A 15,402-nucleotide genomic window follows, 5' to 3' on the forward strand; every position below is an offset into this window, starting at 1 on the left:
TGGACCCTGACTGACTGCAGTCTGTAGTGTAGTGTGGACCCTGTCTGACTGCAGTCTGTAGTGTAGTGTGGACCCTGACTGCAGTCTGTAGTGTAGTGTGGACCCTGACTGACTGCAGTCTGTAGTGTAGTGTGGACCCTGTCTGACTGCAGTCTGTAGTGTAGTGTGGACCCTGACTGCAGTCTGTAGTGTAGTGTGGACCCTGACTGACTGCAGTCTGTAGTGTAGTGTGGACCCTGACTGACTGACTGCAGTCTGTAGTGTAGTGTGGACCCTGACTGACTGACTGCAGTCTGTAGTGTAGTGTGGACCCTGTCTGACTGCAGTCTGTAGTGTAGTGTGGACCCTGACTGACTGCAGTCTGTAGTGTAGTGTGGACCCTGACTGACTGACTGCAGTCTGTAGTGTAGTGTGGACCCTGACTGACTGCAGTCTGTAGTGTAGTGTGGACCCTGTCTGACTGCAGTCTGTAGTGTAGTGTGGACCCTGACTGACTGACTGCAGTCTGTAGTGTAGTGTGGACCCTGACTGACTGCAGTCTGTAGTGTAGTGTGGACCCTGACTGACTGACTGCAGTCTGTAGTGTAGTGTGGACCCTGTCTGACTGCAGTCTGTAGTGTAGTGTGGACCCTGACTGACTGACTGCAGTCTGTAGTGTAGTGTGGACCCTGACTGACTGCAGTCTGTAGTGTAGTGTGGACCCTGTCTGACTGCAGTCTGTAGTGTAGTGTGGACCCTGACTGACTGCAGTCTGTAGTGTAGTGTGGACCCTGTCTGACTGCAGTCTGTAGTGTAGTGTGGACCCTGTCTGACTGCAGTCTGTAGTGTAGTGTGGACCCTGACTGACTGACTGCAGTCTGTAGTGTAGTGTGGACCCTGACTGACTGCAGTCTGTAGTGTAGTGTGGACCCTGACTGACTGCAGTCTGTAGTGTAGTGTGGACCCTGTCTGACTGCAGTCTGTAGTGTAGTGTGGACCCTGACTGACTGCAGTCTGTAGTGTAGTGTGGACCCTGTCTGACTGCAGTCTGTAGTGTAGTGTGGACCCTGACTGACTGACTGCAGTCTGTAGTGTAGTGTGGACCCTGTCTGACTGCAGTCTGTAGTGTAGTGTGGACCCTGTCTGACTGCAGTCTGTAGTGTAGTGTGGACCCTGACTGACTGCAGTCTGTAGTGTAGTGTGGACCCTGACTGACTGACTGCAGTCTGTAGTGTAGTGTGGACCCTGACTGACTGACTGCAGTCTGTAGTGTAGTGTGGACCCTGTCTGACTGCAGTCTGTAGTGTAGTGTGGACCCTGTCTGACTGCAGTCTGTAGTGTAGTGTGGACCCTGACTGACTGACTGCAGTCTGTAGTGTAGTGTGGACCCTGTCTGACTGCAGTCTGTAGTGTAGTGTGGACCCTGACTGACTGACTGCAGTCTGTAGTGTAGTGTGGACCCTGACTGACTGACTGCAGTCTGTAGTGTAGTGTGGACCCTGACTGACTGCAGTCTGTAGTGTAGTGTGGACCCTGACTGACTGCAGTCTGTAGTGTAGTGTGGACCCTGACTGACTGCAGTCTGTAGTGTAGTGTGGACCCTGTCTGACTGCAGTCTGTAGTGTAGTGTGGACCCTGTCTGACTGCAGTCTGTAGTGTAGTGTGGACCCTGTCTGACTGCAGTCTGTAGTGTAGTGTGGACCCTGACTGACTGACTGCAGTCTGTAGTGTAGTGTGGACCCTGACTGACTGCAGTCTGTAGTGTAGTGTGGACCCTGACTGACTGCAGTCTGTAGTGTAGTGTGGACCCTGACTGACTGACTGCAGTCTGTAGTGTAGTGTGGACCCTGTCTGACTGCAGTCTGTAGTGTAGTGTGGACCCTGTCTGACTGCAGTCTGTAGTGTAGTGTGGACCCTGACTGACTGACTGCAGTCTGTAGTGTAGTGTGGACCCTGTCTGACTGCAGTCTGTAGTGTAGTGTGGACCCTGACTGACTGACTGCAGTCTGTAGTGTAGTGTGGACCCTGACTGACTGACTGCAGTCTGTAGTGTAGTGTGGACCCTGACTGACTGCAGTCTGTAGTGTAGTGTGGACCCTGACTGACTGCAGTCTGTAGTGTAGTGTGGACCCTGACTGACTGCAGTCTGTAGTGTAGTGTGGACCCTGACTGACTGACTGCAGTCTGTAGTGTAGTGTGGACCCTGACTGACTGCAGTCTGTAGTGTAGTGTGGACCCTGACTGACTGACTGCAGTCTGTAGTGTAGTGTGGACCCTGACTGACTGCAGTCTGTAGTGTAGTGTGGACCCTGTCTGACTGCAGTCTGTAGTGTAGTGTGGACCCTGTCTGACTGCAGTCTGTAGTGTAGTGTGGACCCTGACTGACTGCAGTCTGTAGTGTAGTGTGGACCCTGTCTGACTGCAGTCTGTAGTGTAGTGTGGACCCTGTCTGACTGCAGTCTGTAGTGTAGTGTGGACCCTGACTGACTGCAGTCTGTAGTGTAGTGTGGACCCTGTCTGACTGCAGTCTGTAGTGTAGTGTGGACCCTGTCTGACTGCAGTCTGTAGTGTAGTGTGGACCCTGACTGACTGCAGTCTGTAGTGTAGTGTGGACCCTGACTGACTGCAGTCTGTAGTGTAGTGTGGACCCTGACTGACTGCAGTCTGTAGTGTAGTGTGGACCCTGTCTGACTGCAGTCTGTAGTGTAGTGTGGACCCTGACTGACTGCAGTCTGTAGTGTAGTGTGGACCCTGACTGACTGCAGTCTGTAGTGTAGTGTGGACCCTGACTGACTGCAGTCTGTAGTGTAGTGTGGACCCTGACTGACTGCAGTCTGTAGTGTAGTGTGGACCCTGACTGACTGCAGTCTGTAGTGTAGTGTGGACCCTGTCTGACTGCAGTCTGTAGTGTAGTGTGGACCCTGACTGACTGCAGTCTGTAGTGTAGTGTGGACCCTGTCTGACTGCAGTCTGTAGTGTAGTGTGGACCCTGTCTGACTGCAGTCTGTAGTGTAGTGTGGACCCTGACTGACTGCAGTCTGTAGTGTAGTGTGGACCCTGACTGACTGCAGTCTGTAGTGTAGTGTGGACCCTGACTGACTGCAGTCTGTAGTGTAGTGTGGACCCTGACTGACTGACTGCAGTCTGTAGTGTAGTGTGGACCCTGACTGACTGACTGCAGTCTGTAGTGTAGTGTGGACCCTGACTGACTGACTGCAGTCTGTAGTGTAGTGTGGACCCTGACTGACTGCAGTCTGTAGTGTAGTGTGGACCCTGTCTGACTGCAGTCTGTAGTGTAGTGTGGACCCTGACTGACTGCAGTCTGTAGTGTAGTGTGGACCCTGACTGACTGCAGTCTGTAGTGTAGTGTGGACCCTGTCTGACTGCAGTCTGTAGTGTAGTGTGGACCCTGACTGACTGACTGCAGTCTGTAGTGTAGTGTGGACCCTGACTGACTGCAGTCTGTAGTGTAGTGTGGACCCTGACTGACTGCAGTCTGTAGTGTAGTGTGGACCCTGACTGACTGCAGTCTGTACGAGAGGGCGTGTGGCTGTGTTTCAGGGAAGGGTGTAGGGGGATGGGGGAGGGGGGGTAAGGTATTGGGGGGAGGGAGATGATGAGAGGGGGTGTGGCTGTGTTTCAGGGAAGGGTGTAGGGGGATGGAGGGGAGGGGGGTAAGGTATTGGGGGGAGGGGGATGATGAGAGGACGTGTGGCTGTTTTTCAGGGAAGGGTGTAGGGGGATGGAGGGGAGGGGGGTAAGGTATTGGGGGGAGGGGGCAGGATGAGAGGGCGTGTGGCTGTGTTTCAGGGAAGGGTGTAGGGGGAGGGGGGGGGGTAAGGTATTGGGGGAGGGGGATGATGAGAGGGGGTGTGGCTGTGTTTCAGGGAAGGGTGTAGGGGGATGGGGGGGGGGTAAGGTATTGGGGGGAGGGGGATGATGAGAGGGGGTGTGGCTGTGTTTCAGGGAAGGGTGTAGGGGGATGGGGGGAGTAAGGTATTGGGGGAGGGGGATGATGAGAGGGGGTGTGGCTGTGTTTCAGGGAAGGGTGTAGGGGGATGGGGGAGGGGGTGTAAGGTATTAGGGGGAGGGGGCAGGATGAGAGGGGGTGTGGCTGTGTTTCAGGGAAGGGTGTAGGGGGATGGGGGGGTAAGGTATTGGGGGAGGGGGATGATGAGAGGGGGTGTGGCTGTGTTTCAGGGAAGGGTGTAGGGGGATGGGGTGGGGGGTAAGGTATTGGGGGCAGGGGGCAGGGTGAGAGGGGGTGTGGCTGTGTTTCAGGGAAGGGTGTAGGGGGATGGGGGGGGGGGTAAGGTATTGGGGGCAGGGGGCAGGATGAGAGGGCGTGTGGCTGTGTTTCAGGGAAGGGTGTAGGGGGAGGGGGGGGGGGGGGTAAGGTATTGGGGGGAGGGGGATGATGAGAGGGGGTGTGGCTGTGTTTCAGGGAAGGGTGTAGGGGGATGGGGGGTGGGTGGGGGGGGTAAGGTATTGGGGGGAGGGGGATGATGAGAGGGGGTGTGGCTGTGTTTCAGGGAAGGGTGTAGGGGGATGGGGGGGTTAAGGTATTGGGGGGAGGGGGATGATGAGAGGGGGTGTGGCTGTGTTTCAGGGAAGGGTGTAGGGGGATGGGGGGGGGGGTAAGGTATTGGGGGCAGGGGGCAGGATGAGAGGGCGTGTGGCTGTGTTTCAGGGAAGGGTGTAGGGGGATGGGGGGGAGGGGGGGTAAGGTATTGGGGGAAGGGGGATGATGAGAGGGGGTGTGGCTGTGTTTCAGGGAAGGGTGTAGGGGGATGGGGGGGAGGGGGGGTAAGGTATTGGGGGGAGGGGGATGATGAGAGGGGGTGTGGCTGTGTTTCAGGGAAGGGTGTAGGGGGATGGGGGGGGGGGTAAGGTATTGGGGGCAGGGGGCAGGATGAGAGGGCGTGTGGCTGTGTTTCAGGGAAGGGTGTAGGGGGATGGGGGGTGGGTGGGGGGGGTAAGGTATTGGGGGCAGGGGGCATGATGAGAGGGCATGTGGCTGTGTTTCAGGGAAGGGGGTTGGGGTATGGGGGGGAGGGGTAAGGGAGTTGAGAATCCTCAAGGGGTAACGCCACTCAAACTGCACAAACAGAGAGGTGGGATGGGAAAAGCCAAGCACCCCACAGACACATTCCTGGTTGTCTCCCCAGCAAGCGCAAGGAGCAGGAGCAGAAGAAGAAGCAGCGCGCCCTGGAGCGGGAGAAACGCAAGAAGACCAGTCGCATCGCACCCGTTGTCACCATGGAGACGGAGACCAAGAAGGCCAGTGACTCGTAAGTCAGCCACCATGCCTTGAAGTGATGTTCCGCACTGCTTGCTTTGCTCTTCACGGACAGTTGTTGTTGATTTCTCATGCTTGTCTTTCTGCATGCTTTTTTCACTTTGACTTTTTTGTGTGAATCTTGTGTAATTCCAAGTGCACATCTGCTTTTAAAGAAAATTATTTTCATTAATTTTTTAATAGTACTTACATGAATGTTGAAACAACTTGAATATCAAGCACAGAACCATTGAGTAATCTTTGCAGTCAAAAGTGACATTCATCCTTCTAGTTTTGTGGTGTGTGCAGCATAGTTTTTTGACATGTTGAGCACATGTCTGACATAGAGGGCACCCCCCCTCCCCTTACTTCTACACACACCCCACTCCACACACACACACACACACTCCACTCCACACAACACACACACACACACACCCCACTCCACACAACAGACACACACTCCACTCCACAGACACACACACACACACACATAAACACACCCGACTCCACACACACACACACACACACACACGCACACCCCACTCCACACACACACACACACACACACACACACACACGAAAAGGAAAGAGAAATAGAGAGAAGGAATCTGATACATGTTGTTTTAGTACCAGTGTGTATATAAAGCACTGGATTAAGGGCTCACCAGAGATATGTTAGTGCTGCTGGTACACTTTATGGGGGATTTTGTGTACCAGAGTTGTGTGATGTGCAGTCTGAAGGGCAGTTTGAGTGACAGTGGCTGTTGAGTACCAGAGTTGTGTGATGTGCAGTCTGAAGGGCAGTTTGAGTGACAGTGGCTGTTGTGTACCAGAGTTGTGTGATGTGCAGTTTGAAGGGCAGTTTGAGTGACAGTGGCTGTTGAGTACCAGAGTTGTGTGATGTGCAGTCTGAAGGGCAGTTTGAGTGACAGTGGCTGTTGAGTACCAGAGTTGTGTGATGTGCAGTCTGAAGGGCAGTTTGAGTGACAGTGGCTGTTGTGTACCAGAGTTGTGTGATCTGCAGTTTGAAGGGCAGTTTGAGTGACAGTGGCTGTTGTGTACCAGAGTTGTGTGATCTGCAGTTTGAAGGGCAGTTTGAGTGACAGTGGCTGTTGTGTACCAGAGTTGTGTGATCTGCAGTTTGAAGGGCAGTTTGAGTGACAGTGGCTGTTGAGTACCAGAGTTGTGTGATGTGCAGTCTGAAGGGCAGTTTGAGTGACAGTGGCTGTTGAGTACCAGAGTTGTGTGATGTGCAGTCTGAAGGGCAGTTTGAGTGACAGTGGCTGTTGTGTACCAGAGTTGTGTGATCTGCAGTCTGAAGGGCAGTTTGAGTGACAGTGGCTGTTGAGTACCAGAGTTGTGTGATCTGCAGTTTGAAGGGCAGTTTGAGTGACAGTGGCTGTTGAGTACCAGAGTTGTGTGATGTGCAGTCTGAAGGGCAGTTTGAGTGACAGTGGCTGTTGAGTACCAGAGTTGTGTGATCTGCAGTTTGAAGGGCAGTTTGAGTGACAGTGGCTGTTGTGTACCAGAGTTGTGTGATGTGCAGTCTGAAGGGCAGTTTGAGTGACAGTGACTCAGTTGTGTACCAGAGTTGTGTGATGTGCAGTCTGAAGGGCAGTTTGAGTGACAGTGGCTGTTGAGTACCAGAGTTGTGTGATCTGCAGTCTGAAGGGCAGTTTGAGTGACAGTGGCTGTTGAGTACCAGAGTTGTGTGATCTGCAGTCTGAAGGGCAGTTTGAGTGACAGTGGCTGTTGAGTACCAGAGTTGTGTGATGTGCAGTCTGAAGGGCAGTTTGAGTGACAGTGACTGTTGAGTACCAGAGTTGTGTGATGTGCAGTCTGAAGGGCAGTTTGAGTGACAGTGGCTGTTGAGTACCAGAGTTGTGTGATCTGCAGTCTGAAGGGCAGTTTGAGTGACAGTGACTGTTGAGTACCAGAGTTGTGTGATCTGCAGTCTGAAGGGCAGTTTGAGTGACAGTGGCTGTTGTGTACCAGAGTTGTGTGATGTGCAGTTTGAAGGGCAGTTTGAGTGACAGTGGCTGTTGTGCACTGACTAAACAACACCACACACCTGAGTCCCTCCTTCATCAGACAATGGTGAACACAACTGAAACATTGACCACTTTTCCACAGCACTGCTGGTGAGTGCATTGTGTTACAGACCACAAGGTGATGACTTGTGCCCTCACCTCAAGCTGGGACTTTTTCCACCTGTGAACAGTCCTCACCCCTAACCTTTGTCCTGTTGAGAAAGCAGGCATTGGGCAGTGTGAAGTGTACTGTCATGGTGAACACAAGAGGTCAGGGTGCTACCTCAAAGATAGTCCATTTTGGAGCTCCAGAAAACCCCCTGAACACAGCATGGCTGTCCACGTGGCAGGGGTAATACAGTCATAGACTTGTGGTCTGTAAAATGCAGTCTGTGTAGAGGTAAGTGTGACAGGGAACACTGGTAGGTCTGGAAAGGACCACAGCACGCAGTGTGTAGCAGGGAACACTGGTATGTCTGGAAAGGACCACAGCACGCAGTGTGTAGCAGGGAACACTGGTAGGTCTGGAAAGGACCACAGCACACAGTGTGTAGCAGGGAACACTGGTAGGTCTGGAAAGGACCACAGCACGCAGTGTGTAGCAGGGAACACTGGTATGTCTGGAAAGGACCACAGCACGCAGTGTGTAGCAGGGAACACTGGTAGGTCTGGAAAGGACCACAGCACACAGTGTGTAGCAGGGAACACTGGTAGGTCTGGAAAGGACCACAGCACACAGTGTGTAGAGGTAAGTGTGACAGGGAACACTGGTAGGTCTGGAAAGGACCACAGCACGCAGTGTGTAGCAGGGAACACTGGTATATCTGGAAAGGACCACAGCACACAGTGTGTAGCAGGGGACACTGACAGGTCTGGAAAGGACCACAGCACACAGAGTGTAGCAGGGAACACTGGTAGGTCTGGAAAGGACCACAGCACACAGTGTGTAGCAGGGAACACTGGTATATCTGGAAAGGACCACAGCACACAGTGTGTAGAGGTAAGTGTGACAGGGAACACTGGTAGGTCTGGAAAGGACCACAGCACACAGTGTGTAGCAGGGAACACTGGTAGGTCTGGAAAGGACCACAGCACGCAGTGTGTAGAGGTAAGTGTGGCAGGGAACACTGATATGTCTGGAAAGGACCACAGCACACAGTGTGTAGAGGTAAGTGTGACAGGGAACACTGGTAGGTCTGGAAAGGACCACAGCACACAGTGTGTAGAGGTAAGTGTGACAGGGAACACTGGTAGGTCTGGAAAGGACCACAGCACGCAGTGTGTAGCAGGGGACACTGGTAGGTCTGGAAAGGACCACAGCACGCAGTGTGTAGCAGGGGACACTGACAGGTCTGGAAAGGACCACAGCACGCAGTGTGTAGCAGGGGACACTGGTAGGTCTGGAAAGGACCACAGCACACAGTGTGTAGCAGGGAACACTGGTAGGTCTGGAAAGGACCACAGCACGCAGTGTGTAGCAGGGGACACTGGTAGGTCTGGAAAGGACCACAGCACACAGTGTGTAGCAGGGAACACTGGTAGGTCTGGAAAGGACCACAGCACACAGTGTGTAGCAGGGAACACTGGTAGGTCTGGAAAGGACCACAGCACGCAGTGTGTAGCAGGGGACACTGGTAGGTCTGGAAAGGACCACAGCACGCAGTGTGTAGCAGGGGACACTGACAGGTCTGGAAAGGACCACAGCACACAGTGTGTAGCAGGGAACACTGGTAGGTCTGGAAAGGACCACAGCACGCAGTGTGTAGCAGGGGACACTGGTATATCTGGAAAGGACCACAGCACACAGTGTGTAGAGGTAAGTGTGACAGGGAACACTGGTAGGTCTGGAAAGGACCACAGCACACAGTGTGTAGCAGGGAACACTGGTAGGTCTGGAAAGGACCACAGCACGCAGTGTGTAGCAGGGGACACTGGTATATCTGGAAAGGACCACAGCACACAGTGTGTAGAGGTAAGTGTGACAGGGAACACTGGTAGGTCTGGAAAGGACCACAGCACACAGTGTGTAGCAGGGAACACTGGTAGGTCTGGAAAGGACCACAGCACGCAGTGTGTAGCAGGGGACACTGACAGGTCTGGCTCATTGTGCTTCTTGCAGCTGGCTGCGAAGTTCTAGGAAAAAGAAGGCAGTGGTCAAGCAGCTGTCTGGTGGTGCCCAGGCCACCAATGGAAACGCCACAGCCATCCTGTCCCTCAGGACCAGTCACATAACGTAAGTACGGCCTGTCAGCCCACACACCCTGCTCACAGTGACTTCTTTCACACACTTCACACAAGTCAGAAAGTCATGGGATTTGGGGGTTGGTTTTGGTGTGAATGACTTAGCCAGGTGTTGGTTTTGGTGTGAATGACTTAGCCAAAGGAGCTCAGCCAGACTCAAATGAGTTCAGAATATATCTGGCACAGGCCTGCCAAAGAAAACAGTGTTCAGTGCATATTGTTTTTGCCAGTGAACAGTTATGATGGCTTGCAGACATGAACATGGATGTCTCAGCATGGACAGCAAAATGAAGACAGCTAGCTACAAAAGAGGATGCCAGTAATGTTGTGGACACCATGTTTTGTCCCTCTCTTGTGAAGGGTTGACCACTGAAAGGTTGGGCTGCTTTGTACAGATGAAACCACTAAAGGTTGGGCTGCTTTGTACAGATGAAACCACTGAAGGGTTGGGCTGCTTTGTACAGATGAAACCACTGAAGGTTGGGCTGCTTTGTACAGATGAAACCACTGAAAGGTTGGGCTGCTTTGTACAGATGAAACCACTAAAGGTTGGGCTGCTTTGTACAGATGAAACCACTAAAGGTTGGGCTGCTTTGTACAGATGAAACCACCAAAAGGTTGGGCTGCTTTGTACAGATGAAACCACCGAAAGGTTGGGCTGCTTTGTACAGATGAAACCACTAAAGGTTGGGCTGCTTTGTACAGATGAAACCACTGAAGGGTTGGGCTGCTTTGTACAGATGAAACCACTAAAGGTTGGGCTGCTTTGTACAGATGAAACCACTAAAGGTTGGGCTGCTTTGTACAGATGAAACCACTAAAGGTTGGGCTGCTTTGTACAGATGAAACCACCGAAAGGTTGGGCTGCTTTGTACAGATGAAACCACTAAAGGTTGGGCTGCTTTGTACAGATGAAACCACTAAAGGTTGGGCTGCTTTGTACAGATGAAACCACTAAAGGTTGGGCTGCTTTGTACAGATGAAACCAACTGGGCTAGGTTGGGCTGCTTTGTACAGATGAAACCACTAAAGGTTGGGCTGCTTTGTACAGATGAAACCACTGAAGGGTTGGGCTGCTTTGTACAGATGAAACCACTGAAGGGTTGGGCTGCTTTGTACAGATGAAACCACTGAAGGGTTGGGCTGCTTTGTACAGATGAAACCACTGAAGGGTTGGGCTGCTTTGTACAGATGAAACCACTAAAGGTTGGGCTGCTTTGTACAGATGAAACCACTAAAGGTTGGGCTGCTTTGTACAGATGAAACCACTGAAGGGTTGGGCTGCTTTGTACAGATGAAACCACTGAAGGGTTGGGCTGCTTTGTACAGATGAAACCACTGAAGGTTGGGCTGCTTTGTACAGATGAAACCACTAAAGGTTGGGCTGCTTTGTACAGATGAAACCACTGAAGGGTTGGGCTGCTTTGTACAGATGAAACCACTGAAGGGTTGGGCTGCTTTGTACAGATGAAACCACTGAAGGGTTGGGCTGCTTTGTACAGATGAAACCACTGAAGGGTTGGGCTGCTTTGTACAGATGAAACCACTAAAGGTTGGGCTGCTTTGTACAGATGAAACCACTAAAGGTTGGGCTGCTTTGTACAGATGAAACCACTAAAGGTTGGGCTGCTTTGTACAGATGAAACCACTAAAGGTTGGGCTGCTTTGTACAGATGAAACCACTGAAGGTTGGGCTGCTTTGTACAGATGAAACCACCGAAAGGTTGGGCTGCTTTGTACAGATGAAACCACTGAAGGGTTGGGCTGCTTTGTACAGATGAAACCACCAAAAGGTTGGGCTGCTTTGTACAGATGAAACCACTGAAGGGTTGGGCTGCTTTGTACAGATGAAACCACTAAAGGTTGGGCTGCTTTGTACAGATGAAACCACCAAAAGGTTGGGCTGCTTTGTACAGATGAAACCACTGAAGGGTTGGGCTGCTTTGTACAGATGAAACCACCAAAAGGTTGGGCTGCTTTGTACAGATGAAACCACTGAAGGTTGGGCTGCTTTGTACAGATCAAACAGGAGGCACATGTTTTGTCCCTGTTTACAGCAGAACTGAGCGGGGAGAAAAGAGGACAGCAACACAAAATGATCAAAACAAACTTTTTTCTTTGACTTTTGAAGACATGATGAATGTGTTCATTTGGCTTGGACATTGCTTTGCCCTTTTGGGATTTGATTTCTGAATTGTTATTTCCTATTTTCTCTTTTTCTTTTTCTTTTTTTAATACATGTTTGGAAAAGGTGGTTTGAATGCTTGAACAGCATTATATGTAAGTGCTTGGGGAAAGTAACTTGATAATTGGTAAGTGCTGCACAAGAAAGATGCTAATTGTACACAAAGGATATACTGAGACTGTTAGATTTATAACATTACACATACACAAAACAGTAATAATAATCTGCAGACTTGTTTGACTGTAGCATAGTTTGTTTCTTTATTCCTAGTCCCTGTGTTAAACCATCCTACTGGGGATGGTGGGTCATTTACAGCACTGTTAGCACATTGTACAAGTTGATGCATTTTGTGAAATCAAAACATGTCATCAGAAGATCATTATATATATATATTAAATGCAGTTGTTGTTTTTGTGTTTGTTTTTTGTTTTTGTTTTTTGTTGGTTTTTTTGTGTGTGTGTGTATGTGAGTATTATACAGACGTGTGTATAAGAGAGATAGAGAGAGAGAGAGAGAGAGAGAGAGAGAGAGAGAGTGTTTCAGCTCATGCCTATGTGCATTATTAGTAAAAGTTTGTAAATCGCATTTAACAATTGATACACACATGGATTATGTCCGTAAATTCTTTCTAAGCAATTCTGTGACTTTTGCTTGAAAAAGGAGTTTTCTTTTGTTGCTCAAAAAGCGTCAGCTTGTAAACATGACATGCCGACGATGTCAGCCCCGCCCCTGAAGTAGCAGCAAGGCCACTGAGCATTTTGCGTCAAACAGCTGTTGCTTGCTGTGCTTGCTAACATCACCTTTGCAGGATCAAAATGGTGAACACGAGTAATTAACACGAGTGATTAACACGAGTAATTATTGAGTGGAATACTCGCCTGGTCTCCTCCCACCTCCACCACCCTTCCTCTTTCTTATTGTTTCAGCTTTCTTCATTTAAAACAACAACAACAAAACCTACCTCGTGACTGACCTGTAGATTTTATGTTTTTTTTATATTTAAAATATCAATTATCATTCTGTATGTGTGTGTGTTAAAGAGGGTGTGTGTGTGTGTGTGGGGGGGGGGGGGGTATTAAGGATTAGCATATTAGGCATGGCTTATTCTTCCAATCTGTCCTTGAGGGAGAGAGAGAGAGAGAACGAATGAGCAAACGAACAAACACAATTTTTTGTTAAGAGGGTAAAGGATTAAGCACAGTGTGCTTGTTTACATCCGGCCCTATGGGCAAGAATAACAATGGTCAAAGAGATAGAGAGAGAATTCTGTCGGTGCTAACAACCATTTCAATAGATAGAGCTGTATGTGTATTTCAGGACTGGTCAAAGAGATAGAGAGAGAATTGTGTCAGTGCTAACAACCATTTCAATAGATAGAGCTGTATGTGTATTTCAGGACTGGTCAAAGAGATAGAGAGAGAATTGTGTCAGTGCTAACAACCATTTCAGTAGATAGAGCTGTATGTGTATTTCAGGACATCTTGTAGGAGGACATGAAAATGTCACAGCCTTGATGTCACTGGTATAAAAGGTGAACCCCCTGTGATGTCACTGGTACAAAAGGGGAACCATCTGTGATGTCACAGCCTTGATGTCAGTGGTACAAAAGGTGAACCCCCCTGTGATGTCAGTGGTACAAAAGGTGAACCCCCTGTGATGTCACAGCCTTGATGTCAATGGTACAAAAGGTGAACCCCCTGTGATGTCAATGGTACAAAAGGTGAACCCCCTGTGATGTCAATGGTACAAAAGGTAAACCCCCTGTGATGTCAGTGGTACAAATGGTGAAGCCCCTGTGATGTCAATGGTACAAAAGGTGAACCCCCTGTGATGTCACAGCCTTGATGTCACTGGTACAAAAGGTGAACCCCCTGTGATGTCAGTGGTACAAAAGGTGAACCCCCTGTGATGTCAGTGGTACAAAAGGTGAACCCCCTGTGATGTCACAGCCTTGATGTCACTGGTACAAAAGGTGAACCCCCTGTGATGTCAGTGGTACAAAGGGTGAACCCCCTGTGATGTCACTGGTACAAAGGGTGAACCCCCTGTGATGTCACTGGTACAAAAGGTGAACCCCCTGTGATGTCACTGGTACAAAGGGTGAACACCCTGTGATGTCACTGGTACAAAAGGTGAACCCCCTGTGATGTCACTGGTACAAAGGGTGAACCCCTGTGATGTCACTGGTACAAAGGGTGAACCCCCTGTGATGTGACTGGTACAAAAGGTGAACCCCCTGTGATGTCACAGCCTTGATGTCACTGGTACAAAAGGTGAACCCCCTCTGATGTCACTGGTACAAAGGGTGAACCCCCTGTGATGTCACTGGTTCAAAGGGTGAACCCCCTGTGATGTCACTGGTACAAAAGGTGAACCCCCTGTGATGTCACTGGTACAAAAGGTGAACCCCCTGTGATGTCACTGGTACAACCACCTGTGATGTCACTGGTACAAAGGGTGAACCCCCTGTGATGTCACTGGTACAAAAGGTGAACCCCCTGTGATGTCACTGGTACAACCACCTGTGATGTCACTGGTACAAAGGGTGAACCCCCTGTGATGTCACTGGTACAAAGGGTGAACCCCCTGTGATGTCAATGGTACAAAGGGTGAACCCCCTGTGATGTCAATGGTACAAAAGGTGAACCCCCTGTGATGTCACTGGTACAAAGGGTGAACCCTCTGTGATGTCACTGGTACAAAAGGTGAACCCCCTGTGATGTCACTGGTACAAAAGGTGAACCCCCTGTGATGTCACTGGTACAACCACCTGTGATGTCACTGGTACAAAGGGTGAACCCCCTGTGATGTCACTGGTACAACCACCTGTGATGTCACTGGTACAAAGGATTAACACCATGTGATGTCACTGGTACAAAGGGTGAACCCCCTGTGATGTCACTGGTACAAAGGATTAACACGATGTGATGTCACTGGTACAAAAGGTGAACCCCCTGTGATGTCACTGGTACAAAGGGTGAACCCCCTGTGATGTCACTGGTACAACCACCTGTGATGTCACTGGTACAAAGGATTAACACCATGTGATGTCACTGGTACAAAGGGTGAACCCCCTGTGATGTCACTGGTACAAAGGATTAACACCATGTGATGTCACTGGTACAAAAGGTGAACCACCTGTGATGTCACTGGTACAAAGGGTGAACCACCTGTGATGTCACTGGTACAAAGGGTGAACCCCCTGTGATGTCACTGGTACAAAGGATTAACACCATGTGATGTCACTGGTACAAAAGATTAACCCCCTGTGATGTCACAGCCTTGATGTCACTGGTATAAAAGGTGAACCCCCTGTGATGTCACTGGTACAAAAGGTGAACCCCCTGTGATGTCACTGGTACAAAGGGTGAACCCCCTGTGATGTCACTGGTACAAAGGGTGAACCCCTGTGATGTCACTGGTACAAAGTGTGAACCCCTTGTGATGTCACTGGTACAAAGGGTGAACCATCTTTGGCATTGTGTCAGTGACAGTGGCCATGCCAGCTGGTCAGTTGACAGATGACAGATGACACCCACACTGACTCACACCAGCTGGTCAGTTGACAGTTGACAGATGACATGCACACTGACTCACACCAGCTGGTCAGATGACAGGCACACTGACTCACACCAGCTGGTCAGTTAACAGTTGACAGATGACACACACACTGACTCACACCAGCT

The 15,402-nt window shown here is 50.3% G+C and overlaps 1 protein-coding gene across 4 annotated transcripts in view; it reads left to right on the forward strand.

Annotated features, from left to right (window-relative positions):
* LOC143291323 (uncharacterized) overlaps positions 1 to 15,402 on the forward strand; it is a 66,735-nt gene that overhangs the window by 23,249 nt on the left and 28,084 nt on the right. For 3 of the 4 annotated variants that reach the window (XM_076601194.1, XM_076601193.1, XM_076601192.1), the window contains exons 6-7: positions 5,148 to 5,270; positions 9,410 to 9,523. In XM_076601194.1, the coding sequence (XP_076457309.1) occupies positions 5,148 to 5,270; positions 9,410 to 9,523 (237 nt within the window). The remainder of the gene's footprint in view (positions 1 to 5,147; positions 5,271 to 9,409; positions 9,524 to 15,402) is intronic. The other variant, XM_076601195.1, reaches the window with a different exon arrangement.

This window comes from Babylonia areolata, chromosome 16 (assembly GCF_041734735.1).
Source record: "Babylonia areolata isolate BAREFJ2019XMU chromosome 16, ASM4173473v1, whole genome shotgun sequence".
In the NCBI taxonomy this organism is placed as follows: Eukaryota; Metazoa; Mollusca; class Gastropoda; order Neogastropoda; family Buccinidae; genus Babylonia; species Babylonia areolata.